General features: G+C 39.8%; 1 protein-coding gene across 2 annotated transcripts in view; it reads left to right on the top strand.

The window, feature by feature from the left end:
• UTRN (utrophin) overlaps nt 1-15,239 on the top strand; it is a 610,322-nt gene that overhangs the window by 187,785 nt on the left and 407,298 nt on the right. For both annotated transcript variants that reach the window (XM_056126431.1, XM_056126429.1), the window contains exons 19-22: nt 3,074-3,315; nt 3,665-3,845; nt 6,737-6,882; nt 8,468-8,677. In XM_056126431.1, coding sequence (XP_055982406.1) covers nt 3,074-3,315; nt 3,665-3,845; nt 6,737-6,882; nt 8,468-8,677 — 779 coding nt within the window. The remainder of the gene's footprint in view (nt 1-3,073; nt 3,316-3,664; nt 3,846-6,736; nt 6,883-8,467; nt 8,678-15,239) is intronic.

Raw genomic sequence — 15,239 nt, 5'->3', positions numbered from 1 at the left:
TAGTGGGTAAGTTGCTTGGCTTGCATGCGAATGACCTGCCTACAACCCCCAGAATCTTTTATGGTTCCCTAAGAGCAGTACCAGCAGTAATTCCTGAGTGCAAAGCCAGGAGCAACTCCTGAGCATTCCTGAGTGTGGTTAAAAACAAACAAACAAACAAACAAACAAACAAGCAAAAAGAATCCAGTGAGCTCAGAAGATAATAGACATGAGTATTTTTGCTGTTATTTTTGCTGTACAACTTTGCGTATACTTACTTATTTCATATAACTTTAATGACTTGTTGTAAACCTAATTCTTTATTCCTCTGATGGTAAATGCTTTTGACAAAAATCACAGACATCCAAGGGATAATTAGGAATAATCAGCAAGGGAGTAGTTTTCTGTGATTTGATATTTTTGTCTTCTTCTGGAAAATGTAAATATATACAGAGAAAATAGTGTAATCAACCTCCTTAAACCTTGTTATTATCTAGCTTCAATAATTATAACTATATTTTGCCATTCTTGAATGATGTATACATATATTTGCTCTTTACCTCATTGATTATTCTTATTTTTTTGCAGTGTTAAAACATTTTCTGAGCAGATATTTTTCTGGTTAATGTTCTTTTTTTTCTGCTTAACGTTTTATGTCTCATTGAGCGTGAAGGAATTTGAAAAATGAAATCTGTTTTATTTGATTTCACAGATGCTTTATCAGACCTAGTTCTCTTGCTTTAGTTTATCTTGTCTGAACAGATCAATAAATAATACTTGTATGTAGAGTCATCGTGAATTGAAGTGCATTTTGGTGTCCAGTTGACAATAGTTCGAAGTTTTATAAACATTTTCTTTGGTTCCAGTAATGGTAGATTGAAAAGTGTGAAGTCAAGGGAAAGATATAGGGAACATGTTCTTATTTTTTAAATCTTCTGGATGGTTAACAGAATGATTAATGATAGATTTGCGCTTTTGATGAGTGACCTAAGAATTGGGTATTGAACAAAAATGCAAAAATTGTATTGTCCCTCTGGGGGCATAAAAGCATCAGCATACCGCACAATTGTCCTTTTCTTTCTTTTCTTTTCTTTCTTTCTTTCTTTTTTTTTTTTTTGCTTTTTGGGTTATACCCTGCGATGCACAGGGGTTACTCTTGGCTCATGCACTCAGGAATTATTGAATTATTCCTGGCGGTGCTCAGGGGACTGTATGGGATGCTGGGAATCGAACCCAGGTCGACCACATGAAAAGCAAATGCCCTACCCGCTGTACTATTGCTCCAGCCCCACAATTGTCCTTTAAGCAATAAATTATGCTTTGTTTGCAAGTTTACATTGGTCCGCTTCACAGTTTGCAGTATTACAGTATTACAGACTGCATGGAGGGCCGGTTTAAGCTTTTTGAACAGGTTTTGAGGAGCAAAATGAGTGATTTGTGAAATAATGTCAGTGGGTGAAAAACCAATTGAAGGATTAGTTTCTGCTTCCCTGGTATCATGCAAGGACCTCTTATCTCCATTCTAGATTATTGTGGATCATTTCGCCTCTCCAAATTTTTATTTGCCCACTTAATTTTCTCATTTAACATTTCCCTGATACAAAAATGAAATCACTTTATTCTTTTGCGTACTTCAAATAGAAATGACTTTACACGTGCAGCCTTAGTCTTCATTGCTCTGATAATTTGTCGGGAAAATTGGCATTTGTTTTGTTTATGATCCCTATTAACAGGGATAATTGAACCTGGACTGTGGTGTGATTGTTTTGTCTGTTACTTTACTATCTGCATGGTGGTAAACTGTGAACCTCAGCAGCTGACCTGGGTGAAATATTCATATTATGCTATAGCATGCTTGCATTTTTAATTTGTAGAGGATGTGGTGTGTTATAGAGAGTTTTTAAATTGCTCCATCTGAGGATCATAAGTGAACTTTTGTTTTTATATAGAATTTATTTTCTTTGCATCCTTATTACCCGAATTTTGATTACATGTTTAGGAAGTCCAGTGGTATCATCGCTTTCTTACTCAATAAAGATGTTCGAGTTCAGCCTTTTGATACATATGCCATCCTTAGAAGATGGACACTCTTCTGCAGAATCCCCATGCTTGAAATTTTAAAGGATTCATAATTTTATTTATTAATTTTGATTTCATAGTCCTATACACATACTCCATATTTCTCTTAGCACTTGGCATTGGCATTCTTGACAGTTCTTTTGCAATTTACATGACACTGGGTTCCTGTCACCTGTTCAAGCTGCCTTCTGCAGTTTCTACATAGTAATTCTTCCCTCTCCTTAAGACAGAGAGAGTCACTTCTGATGTAACAACCTAGAGGAATCCAGACATTTTGTTTCTCAGGTTCTGACTCACTAGAATATGGGATGCCAAGGACGGAAAGATGCATTCAGCAGAAATAGCTGAGACTGACTGTATTGAGTGCCTTTGTCTTGCAATCGGGCTATTGACAGTTTGGGAATTAAAAAGTTATTTAATTTATTTTGTCGGAGGTGGAGGAGAGGGATTTCCAAGGGTGCTCAGGACTTACTCCTGGGTCTGTGTTCAGGGATAACTCTTTGGTGATGCTCACAGGATCACATGCAGTCTAGGCATTTGAACCCGGGTCCTCCATGTGCAAGGTAAGCACATGGATGACCCGGATTTTATCTACTCTTCTATCTTTCCAGGTTTTAAAAATTATTTATTTAATTTTATTAAAGTAAGGTAGTTATTATTATTATTATTAATTGTGGCATTCTTAGAAAGAAGTATATGTTCAAGAGAGTGTATGGGCTTCTCCAGAGTGGAAAAAAGGCAGAGACAGTGAGACAAGCAAGTGAGATAGTGTTCAAGGGAGAACACAGGCTTAAAGAGAAAGCCAGCAGTTATTTTTTTTAAAGGTCTCATTATATTGTGTTGTGGAATTGAAAGGGACTCAGGTGGTAGTGAGATTGCCTCAGATTATTTCAAATGCATAGAATCTGAAAGAGCGAAGCCAAACCAAGTGTCCTAGTAATGTGTGAAGTAATGAAGTATCTTTTTGTTTGTTTGTTTTTGTTTTGTTTTGTTTTGTTTTTAAATGCCTGTGTAGAAGATCTTCCTACTGAAGAAATAACAGATATTCTGGAGAAGGTCTTGTCAGAATGGAAGAGTGTATCTCGGCGTTTGGAAGATATGGCAAGAGAGATCCAGCTACAGGAAGATATAAACACTTACTTTAAGCAACTTGATGAGCTTGACAAAATCGTGAGGTCAAAGGAGGAGTGGGTCAAACAAGCTCCTTTTGCAAAATCCTCCCAGAAGTCCTTGCCAGGGGTGAAGGATGCCTGTCAGGTAAACCATTCGGATGCTCTAAAAATTTTCTGTCTGGTTCTGCTTTGAAAGTAGCTTGGCAGGGGCTGGAATGATAGCACAGCGGGTAGGGCATTTACCTTGCACACGGGTGACCTGGGGTTCAATTCCCAGCATCCCATATGGTTCCCTGAGTACCTCCAGAAATAATTCCTGAGTTCAGAGCCAGGAGTAACCCCCGTGCATTGCTGGGTGTGACAGAAAAAGCAAAAAACCAACAAATAAATAAATAAAGGTTGCATGGCAGCGTGTACCTTGACCTGGTGGTTAATTCTCTGATGAGCCCCTTCAGGGAATGTCTGTGACCATGCTTTTCTTTTTTCCTCCATAGCGAGAATTGACACATCTCCTTGACCTTCACCCCCAAATTGAGCTGGTGCGTGCAAACTGCTCTGCCCTGAAGTCTCAGGCCTCTGCTCCTGATTTTGTTCAGCAGGCTTTCGAGAGCTCGCTGGCCCGCTACCAAGCTGTGCTGCACGATTTAGAGGCTCAGCAGGAACAATTCGAGAATGGTACACACGTTCATTTGGTTTTTTTCTTATGTGATGTTAATATCTGCTCTTTGCCATAATTTAAATACCACTCAGGATAGATAGTTAGACCTAGTATGCTTAACCAATTTTGCAAGTGACAGTTTTGCAGGTGACACTGTGTTTCAAGGTTGCAAAAGAATTAACGTCTATTCACACTATTTTCTAGATTCCCACTCCTTTGTAAAGTTGCAGACAGCTTTCACATGCTGTAAAATCATGTCTGTAATGATGTCTTTGACTTTTTTTTTAAATTGAAGGATTACGGGGGAGATTCGAACCGTACCCCACTGGGCTTAGGGCTTATTTCTGTCTCTGCATGCAGGGATCACTCTTGGTGGTGCTTGGGAAAACATAGGAAGTGCCAGGATTAAAGCTGAGTGCCTCAACTCTTCTGTCCTGGAAGATAACGATTTTTAAGACATTTTTTAGGGTTCTGTTTCTCCATATATTAGAAAAGGTCAGCTAATAACAATCCTAGCAGGTCTAAAAGGAAGGCTCATTGAATTGTTTTTTTCCAGAATGGTTTTATTTATTTTTATTTATTTTTTTTATTAGTGAGACACCATGAGGTACAGTTATAGACTTACAAATTTTTGTGCTTTGGTTTCAGTTATACAATGATCAAGTACCCATCCCTCCACTAGCGCCCATCCTCTACCACCACAGGTCCCAGCATCCCTCCCACCCCCCATCCCCCCATCCCACCCTGCCTCTGTTGCAGGGCATTCCCTATTGTTCTCTCTCTCTCTCCTTTTGGGTCCTATGGTTTGCAAGAGAGGCATTGAGTGGCAGTCATGTTTGGTCTATAGTCTACTTTCAGCATGCTTCTCCCATCCTGGGAGGATCCTCCCAACACCCTTTATTTGGTGCTCCCTTCTCTATCTGGCCTTCCCTTTCCCCCAGCACCTGTGGCTGGCCTCCAAGTCATGGAGCAAAATTCCTGCTAATCTCAGCCACCCCTGGGTGTTACTCTCCCATTTTGTTGATGCAAAAAGATGAATGCAATCTTTCTGTGTCTACTAAATTTTATTATTTAAATTAAGTATTATCATCACCTTAAAAAAAAACTCATGGGGCTGGAGCAATAGCACAGCGGGTAGGGCATTTGCCTTGCACGCGGCCAACCCGGGTTCGATTCCCAGCATCCCATATGGTCCCCTGAGCACCGCCAGGGGAAATTCCTGAGTGCAGAGCCAGGAATAACCCCTGTGCATCACCAGGTGTGACCCCCCCAAAAAACTCATAATCTTCTTTGAACGTTTGAAAAATATTTCTTGATGTTTTTCCTTTAGAAGTGAACCTGATTATAAAAAATTAACTGCCAAAGATTTTGAGAGTTTATCTCTCATATATTCTGTTCTTTTTCCTCCTTAGTCATTGCTTACATTAGAATTTGTGTTGTATAATGTAATGTGGGTGTGCATGCTGACAAACTCCATTTACCCAACCCCTTGTGAGCTGCCATTATAGATTGTGCAGTGACTTGTTGGAATTGGAGTGTGTGCCTGGAAAGCAAAGGTGTCAGCATTTCTTTCCTTAGAAAAGTCATTTGGGCATCAGGCTCTGCACAAAATCCATCTACTATGCAAACGATCCGGGTACCACCTTTTCAATGTGTGGTTACAAAGATACTTTCAATTTTGACCAACAATCAATGTGCAGTTGACACATATAGGTTTTTAAATTAAAACAAAATTAGGTTGCTGTTTTGTTTTTTTTTATTGTGGTAAAGCACACAAAACAATAAATTGGTCAGTTTTAAGTCATTTTAAATAGAAAATTTAACGGTTGTATGGTCAATCTCCAGAACTTTATCTTCTGAAACTGGAAGTCCATGCCCAGTTAAACAGCAACACTTCCCATTTCCTGCTGTCTCCAGCATCTGCAGCCACCATACAGCTTTCTCTGAACTTGATTCAGTACCTCATTGAAGTGGAATTATAGAGTCTATATTGTTATTTTTACTCACTGAGTAAACTTCACTGAGCATAGCATCTTTAAAGTTCATGCACATGCTTGCGTATGTCAGAATTTCCTTCCTTGTTTAATGCTGAAAACAATCCATGGAGCGCATATACTACATTCTGTTTATCTGTTCGCTCACAGTCGAGCATTTGGACTATTTCCATCTTTCAGCTGTTTTGAAGAATGCAGTTAATTTCTTAATTTTTGCTGCTAATTGGTTTCACCTCTCTCTGGTTCCGTCAGTTGAGCTGTTCCATCACGCTGCTGCTTGTGTGCAAGTGTTGTTTATTTGCTTGTTAATTCCTGAATGATTTTGCTTACGTTTTGTGGTGCTGGGTATAGAGGGTCGGATCCAGGATCTCCAGGATGCAATCTAGGCAGGCACTCTACCACTGAGCCACATGCTCAGCCTGTGTCTGTGATTTCTGCATTCCTGAATGAAGTCGATGTGGTCCCTCTTTGCATTTTTATTTCTCTGCATACCTGCAGTAGCCTGACTGGGGTGTTCCTGTACCATGGCCGCTAATCTGTGATGGCAATTCATCTACAAGTTTGTGCTTATAGGAAGGCTGCTGAAAGGGATCTCTTTTTTTCTGTATTCTTTGTGTAGTTATTGGGAGAATAGAGATTATGTGAGACAAAAGGAACTTTGTGGTACCATCTTTAGAGAGACACTTAATCACAGTGAAATGAAGGAATTCGATGGTGGGTTGATTAATATTTGACATATCAACATCTGCTGATAGAAAGTCGCCATTTGCCTCAGAATTGCGTATGCAACAACTTAGGAGCCAGCAAAGACCCTTTTAACACTTAATGACGGAGTTTAAAATCCCCCAGATGATTAATGTCGTGTTAGGTTCCTAAGATGATTTTTCTCAAAGTAAGTGTTTTTTGATAAACAGAAAAGGAGGGCCGGCCCAGGCACACCTACATGGAAACACTGAAAAAACTGAAAGAGGTGCTGAAAGACTCAGAAAAGCAGGCCCAGGCATCTTTGAGTATCTTGAATGATCCTACAAAGGCAGAGAAGGCCCTGCAAGAAACCAAGGTAATGTCCATGTGGGTCTTAGAATTGAGAGTCATATTGGCTGTTTCACAGACTTTGAAGTATGTTGCAGCAGTATTACTCATTTGTGTCAAAATGAGTCAGAATTCCTTACAATATGAAGGGTAGTTATTTAATCCAAGATCCCTGGCTAAATGAAAATCTCTTAAATACTTTGAAATGGCATAAAATGCCATTTTACCCATCTCTTGTAATTAGCATAAAATTCTCAACTTTATATATTTTCCCCCAAAATAGCACAATAAAATTAAGAAAATTTGTTGAATTAATGTGCCCTTCATTTTGTACATTGAAGGAAAATTCTTCTCTGGTCTTAGGATATGTATTGTTCCTCATCAGTTCATCAAATAAAAGAGATCAATCATTGGGCACTTCACACTTGACCTTTCCTGTGTACATTCTTCAGTGGTTTTTTTTTTACAGTTGAAAGCATATTACATCTGTTCCACAAATAACATATAAAGAGAAACCTTTAACTTTTTTTTCTTTTTTTTTTTTTATTTGAGGAGGGCCATGCCTGGTGGTGCTCAGGGCTTACTCCTGCCTCTATACTCAGGAATGAATCCTGGTGGGCTTAGAAGGCCATAAATTGTTCTGGGAAAGAATCCTGGGTCTTCTGTGTGAAATCAAGCACCCTACTTGCTGTGTAGTTCCAGAAACCTTTAACTTTTTTGATTATGCTGTGTTTTCAAGGTTTTTGTAGTTTTTCTTAGAATAAAATAGTTTCATTATTTTTTAATTCAAGTATTATTGCACTATGGCATTATAAAAGTTTCTGGTGTATGTTATTATAAATCAAGTATGTATAAGCTATGTTAGGTTAAAAAGGTTCAACTCTGTTATATGATTTTAAAAGTGACTTGACAGTTTATACCGAAAATTCATTGTGCATGATTTAATTTTATTTATTATTTTTATTGGGCTGGAGTGATAGCACAGTGGTAGGGCATTTGCCTTACACACAGCCAACATAGCCGACCCGAGTTCGATTCCTCCGCCCCTCTCGGAGAGCCCAGCAAGCTACCGAGAGGATTTCACCTGCACGGCAAAGCCTGGCAAGCTACCTGTGACATATTCAATATGCCAAACACAGTAACAACAAATCTCACAATGGAGATGTTACTGGGCCTGCTCAAGCAAATCAATGAACAACGGGAGGACAGTGCTCAGTGCTCTATTATTTTTATTATTTTTGCTTTTTCGGTCACATCTGGCAATGCTCAGGGTTACTCCTGGGTTTAGCACTCAGGAATTACTCCTGGTGGTGCTCAGGGGACCATATGGGATGCTGAGGGTTGAACCTGAGTGCGATAATGTGTAAGGTAAATTCCCAACTCCTTATAGTATTGCTCTGGTTTCTGTGCATGATTTTATTTTTTATTTTTAAAATTAATTCTTATTTATTTTTATTCAATCTCTATGAGATAAATGGTTACAAAGTTACTCATGACACCAGTGTACATTTCTTCCACCAATGTCTCCAGTTTCCCTCCTGTCTTACCACCCCCATTCCCCCCATTCCCAGCATGCCTCTCTGTGCATGATTTTAATATTTAATTTTTTTCAGGCCCTTGATGAAATCCTTGAGAGCCAAAAACCTATGCTACATAAACTTGCAGAGGAAATGAAGACTTTGGAGAAAAATGTTTCTCCAGATATAGAAAGAATAAAGCAAGAATGTGATGATGTCCAAGGAAAGTGGAACAAATTAAAGATGAAGGTTTCCAAAGATTTGCTTTTGCTTGAAGAAATTATTCCAAAACTCAAGACTTTTGAGGTAAGTCCAGAGGACATTAGGAGTTTAACTGTGTTTCAGGTTAAGCAATAAGTATCATGTAAGACTCAAGTATCTATTATTTGAGTATTTTGCATTCTTTCTCCTTCCACATTTTAATGCACTTAGTTGGGGCCTCTCACTTGCTTACCAAAGATATACTTTTCAATGGGAAACACATTTATTGCCTTTTTCATTCATAAAGGCTTCCTTTTAGATGTATGTTGAATCTTCAGGATGAGATAACAGTGCTTAAATGTCCAATGTACTACTGGAGTGAGGAGACTTCTTGAAATACAGCCTGGGACCACGTAGCAGATGAGTTGCTCAGAGGGGAGAAATTGCCCAGGAAGTAGCACATAGCTCAGCTAAGTTTTTGCTGCTTCTTTCTAAGGTTTTTTTTTTTTTTTAGATATTGGGAGTTAAATTCTGGAACTTAGACCATTGACAAACATTTTCTGATTAGGGAAGTAAGTGATTCAAGGAACACAAAAGTTCAGAAACAGAGTCCTCTACTAATCTGAAAATGTCAACAGATAAAGCAGTGATAAAAGTTCTCGAAGAAAGGATAAATATGAGGTCTTAAACAGGGAGCAGTGAAAAATCAATGACAAATGAGATAGTTCCAGCTTTAAACACTTAGCCTTTGAGAAAGTTGGTGAAGTGGATATTCCAAATCATCTGCTTTTTCTAAACAAAAATTGTGGATGGAGATTTTGGATGAACCCTGCTCTCCTCATTGCACTCCATCTTCCCCATGCCTTCTTAAGTTTTTTTTTTTTTAATCCTTCACAGTTACAGAGTTGTTCATGATTGGTTTTCAGTCATACACATATAGTGGTCCAACATCCATTCCTTCACCAGTGTACATTTTCTATTACCAGTAGAAATATTCAGTGTTGTATTTTCTTTCTCACTCATCCCTGCTGCCTGCCTCTACGGCAGGCACTTTTCCTCTCTCTGTCTCTGTCTCTGTCTCTGTCTCTATCTCTGTCTCTGTCTCTCTGTCTCTCTCTCTGTCTCAAACTCAGTCTCTCTCTCTCTCTCTCTCTCTCTCTCTCTCGGCATAGCAATTTGCAATACAGGTATGGAAAGGTTATCATGTGTATTCCTTTACCTCCTTTCAAGACTCAGTTCTTGTTCAGAGCAGTCGTTTCCAACTATTATTGTCATAGTGGTCCCTTCTCTATCTTAACTGCCCTTTGCCCTACACACCCTTGTGGTAAGCTTCCAACCATGGACCAGTCCTCCTGGCCCCTGTTTCTTTTGTCCTTGGATAATAGTTTCATACTATGTTTTAATTTTTTATATCCCACAAATGAGTGCAATCATTCCATGTCTGTGTTTGTTTTTCCACTGATATATGCCAAGATATATTTCTGGAACAGTGTCTGGTTTAGGAAAGGCATCCACCAATAGATTTTGATGAATGAAAATGAGATTAATAATAGGATTTAGATGTGGAGATTTTATATTTAGTTTTATATCATCTCTGTATCTTCAATATCTCTCTCTAATGTCAGGCTTTTTATGTATAAAATGGATTTGAATTTAGACCTCAAGAGCATTTGTGTAAAGGATCTTGCTAAAAACATGTCCAATTAAAAATGAAGATTATCATGTGTAAAAATGGCCCTTAGGATCAAAGCTAAAAGAATGTGCAGAAGAAAAGGATCTGGTAGACTTTAGACACTTTTGTCAAGGGTTCCAACTAAGTGAGGCCATAATAGTGAACTTGAAAGGAAGCTCTAGGCATCAGCAGAGTTTCATTGAATTACCAGCAGGAAGCTAAAGACAGAGGGCGTGTTAGCAGTAGTAGGATGAGGTAATTTCGGCTTGTGTTATTGGTAGTGCCAGAGAGATCTCATTGGAGTAGGACATTCACTTTGTAGTTTAGGATTTCTGATCCCTTTAACTTAGTGAATGGATCTACTTCCTCTAGTCTGTTTTCAGTGGTAATTCTTTCCAACTTTTAAAAGTAGAATTACCCATATATTAAAGTCTTAAAATTTTTTAAAAAATTATGATCCCGAGGGCTGGAGTGATAGCACAGCAGGTAGGGCATTTGTGTTGCACATGGCTGACCTGAGTTCGATTCCCAGCATTCCATATGGTCCCCTGAGAACCCCCAGGAATAATTCCTGTGTGCAGAGTAAGGAGTAACCCTTGAGCATTGCTGGGTGTGACCGAAAAAGAAAAAAAAATTATGATCCCAGTATTGGATCATGATTTGTTTTCTCCTGGGATGATTTTGACACCCACCTCCTACTCCATAATTTTGGATACCTTTTGGTTTTCAAAAGGTCCTGGGGCTGAGATCTCCAAGCCTGCTCTGATCCTCTACCCAGATCCCCCATCTTCCAGTAGGTAGGCATCACACCCACCAATTGCCCCTGGCGCCAGGTAATCCCATCTATGGCCAAGACCCAGAGACTATAAAACCCAGCTCCCAGAAGCGTGTGGCTGCAAATGCAGCCGCGTGACATCTTATTATCTAGTTCTTACTCTGGAGAACCCCGCAGGCTACCAAAAGTATCCTGCCCGCACAGCAGAGTCTGGCAAACTCCCCGTGGCATACTCAGTATGCCAAAAACCAGAAACAGTGATGGGTCTCATTCTCCTGACCTTGAAAGAGCCTTGAATATGGCACTTTCTAAAATCTCAGGGCTAGGACGAAGGTGATGTTACTGGTGCCTTCTCGAGAAAATTGATGAACAACAGGATGACTGTGGTACTGTGATTTGATTTTCACAGTTGTGGTAGATGGGAGGTTATTGTATCCCAGCTGCAACCAGCTATCTGGTGCATGGGCCAGCCCCTGCCATGGAAGTTACCTGACCCCAGCAGTGCCAAGACCCAGTCGAGCTGCCTCTGATATTTTCTGTCTTTTCAAAGGAGCATGACTTTTGTTTCACATCGACATCTTAGGTGAAGTTAGTGAAATGTACAGGATTAAACCTCCAGGTTATTCTCCTTTTCATTGTTAAAATTGTATTTTAGGGTTAGCTACACAAGTGCCAGTATTTTCAGATAGAATTTAGAAAGAATAAATATTCTTCCCAAGCATGGAAAGAGATGCCTGTGGTTACAGTAATCCAGATTTAGACTTTAGTTGGTGGTTGTTATTAATTCAGTGAAACCAGGTAGCAGAAGTGGCTTGGTGGAGTGCATGCCAAATTCATTTCAGTGAAATATCCCACTTAAAAGGACTGGGGAGATAACTCAGTGCATGGCAGTTTCCAGCTCAGGTGCCACATGGTCCCCGAGGTGCCAACCATCACCCTTGGAGGGCCAAGTAGCTTTGTATCCTTGAGCATCAAACCGCTTTGCCAGATCAGCCATATCCCTGGAATTAACCCCACATCCCCCTGAGCACTGCTGAAGAGGACCTCTTCTGAAAGAAAATCCCAATTGAAGATGTTTGTCTGAATATTTAGTTTGTTGTTATTATTGTTAATAAAGTGCAGATTTGTAATTTCCAGTGACTTTCATTCTCTTTTCACTGCTAATGACAGAACTATTGACATTGCCTGTATTTTCTAATTGCAGACTTTGCTGCAATGTATATTTAATTCTAAAGAGTTATCATTACTTCTGTTTTTGCTTTCAAGGAATTACTTGACAATTAGTAAGTGACATTCACTGAGGAAAAATTTTCATCTCCCCAAGATAAAAATTATAATAAATACTCATTTTTGATTAGAACTTTCCCCCATTTCTCAGGGACACAGTACACAGGATTTTAGGCATTGAAATTCAGTTTGTATTTTTTTTGGCTTGTTTTTGGGCCACACCCAATAGTGCTCAGGGGTTACTCCTGACTTCCCACTTAGGAATCACTTCTAGCAGGCTCAGGGTCCAAATGGAATGCTGGGAATCAAACTCCAGTAGATCATATGCAAAGCAAATCCCTTACTCACAGTACTATCCCTCCAGCCCTTCAGTTTGTCTTTAAAGCACCAGAACCAGTAGATTTCTGAAGTCAAGAGCAAAATTGGAAAATGTAGAGGGATGGGTGTTGGAATACCGTATGATTGAAATCCAATCATGAACAGCTTTGTAAGGGTCTATCTAACAGTGATTCAATAAAAAAGTTTAAGAAGAAACACATAAAGGTATCACCATTACTCAACGTGTACAAAAAAGAAAAGAACAAAATCTATGATGCTCTGAGAAACACAGCGGTAGATTTGCTTATTCATTTGTTAATTTTTTTGTTCTTTTTTTTTGGCGAGGGGTGGTGGTCACACACAGAGTGCTCAAGGCTGCTGCTATCTTTGTGCCTAGAGACCACTCCCATCAGTGCGCAGGGGGGGTGACATATTAAAATGCCGTTCAGTTATATAAATAACATGTAAAGACTGCACATTGTGACTAAATTGGATAATAGAGAAGTATTGAGAGAGAATACTGACACTTCTCTTTCATCTCTAATACCATTTCCTTTCCTGGAGACAGTTGATATTAACAGTGATCCTTGCTGCAGGAAAACATACTTGATGTTCAGAAGGAAAATCTTATGAATACTATTAATTCTAATAAATGTTCTTCTAGGAGTGAGAAAGATCCTGGAACTTTATGAGGAATATTTAAATAGATCGTAGACAAATACATGGATTTGGAGTTTGAGTCTCACTCCACACAACAGGACACAGCCCATTTATTTATTTATTTATTTATTTATGCCATTTTTAGGTCACACCCAGCAATGCACAGGTGTGACTCCTGGCTCTGCACTCAGGAATTACTCCTGGCAGTGATCAGGGGATGGAATGCTGGGGATCGAACCCAGGTTGGCTGCATGCAAGGAAAACGCCCTACCCGCCATACTATAGCTCCAGCCCTGGACATAGCCCATTTAAACTAGGAAAATATTTTCATGGTTATGAGTTTACTTTTTTGGGTGTGTGGGGTGTTATCCCCACCTAACTTTGTGCAGGGATCAGCCTTGATTCCTGGAGGTTCTTGGGGGACCTTATAAGGTGCCAGGGATTGAACTTGGATTGACCACATGAGGAGAAAGAGCTCTTTCTCTCTGGTCCCGGACCTTTTTTTTCTGCTAAATTTTATTTTTATAAATTTGCTCACAATAACTGATTACTTTCAGTATTCCAACACCAATCCCACCACCATTACACCTTCTCACCACCATTATTTTGAATTTTCCCACCACCACCCAAGCCTGCCCCAAAGGCAGATACTAAATAATTTATTTTGTATTGTTTGTTATGAATGTTTTGATCAAGATCAGTTGGCTTCTACCTTGTACCCAAGGAAATGTGGTGCGCTACTCTTGGTATATCAGTGGCATAACATATGAGATGCCATGGGACCATGTACTCCAGGAATTCTAAAATTTTAATTAGGGTGTGAGAACTGGAGTTAAATTTCTAACTGGATGTTGATTTTGGGGTCCGGAGACTCCAGGGCTTTTTATATTTTGTTTTTGTGTTATGTGTGGTACCAAGGAATGGGCCCATGGTCTTATCCATAGACGTCAAGTGCTCCACTCTTTTTTTTTTTTTTTGGCTTTTTCTGGTCATACCTGGCAATGCTCAGGGGTTACTCTTGGCTCTGCCCTCGGGAATTACTCCTGGTGGTGCTCAGGGGACCACATGGGATGCTGGGAATTAAACCTGGGTTGGCTGCGTGCAAGGCAAATGCCCTACCTGTTGTACTATCGCTCCAGCTACAAGTGCTCCACTCTTGAACTCAATCTTGGCTATGTGCTTTTTTTACCCCCTACCAACTTACAAAGCTTGTAAAGCAATCTTGTTACTTGTTTGTGCGCTGTTTGACTTCTGGGTTATTATCCTTGTTTGTCTCCATTTCCTTTGTCTTCTAAGCTGTTTCCTTTGCCCAGATAGGCATTGGCCTTGCAAATTCTATCCAGAGAGTCAAGCTCAATGCATTCTTACGTTCCAGGCTAAAATGATGTCCTCACTTTCTGGACTCTGGAAGGAAAATTTTCAGGGACTGGAGTGATAGTACTGTGGGTCGTGTGCTTGCCTTGCATTCTGCTGACTTGGGCTTGATGCCCAGTCCATGGTCTTCTGAGCCCATCAGGGGTGATCCCTGAGTGCAGAACAAGAAGTAATCCCTGAGCACTGCGGATGTGGCCCAAGAACAAAACTGAAAAGAATTAAAATGTGGGCTGGAATGATAGCACAGCAGGTAGGGTATTTGCCTTGCATCCAGCTGATCATAGTTCGATTCCTCCTCCCTTCTAGGAGAGCCCGGCAAACTACCCAGAGTATCTAGCAAGCACGGGAAAGCCTGGCAAGCTACCCGTGAGGTATTTGATATGCCAAAAACAGTAACAAGAAGTCTCACAATGTGTTGTGAGACATTACTGGTGCCCGCTCGAGCAAATCGATGAACAACAGGAGGGCAGTGCTACATCAGTATCTCTAAGAAAACCTGGAGAGGCCTCTCATCTCTCCCAGGTAGCAAAATATGTAGAAAACATCACGTGTGAAAACGTATTTTTTTCCATGACTGATTTCACCAACAAGATTTTCCAAGGAACAGTAGGGTTAAATGTTTTAAAATCTTGAGAAGCTGC

The sequence above is a fragment of the Sorex fumeus genome, unplaced genomic scaffold (assembly GCF_029834395.1).
Source record: "Sorex fumeus unplaced genomic scaffold, SorFum_2.1 ptg000061l, whole genome shotgun sequence".
Taxonomy (NCBI): domain Eukaryota; kingdom Metazoa; phylum Chordata; class Mammalia; order Eulipotyphla; family Soricidae; genus Sorex; species Sorex fumeus.
Note: the sequence above shows the minus strand (reverse complement) of the source record. Positions and strands in the feature narration are given on the sequence as shown.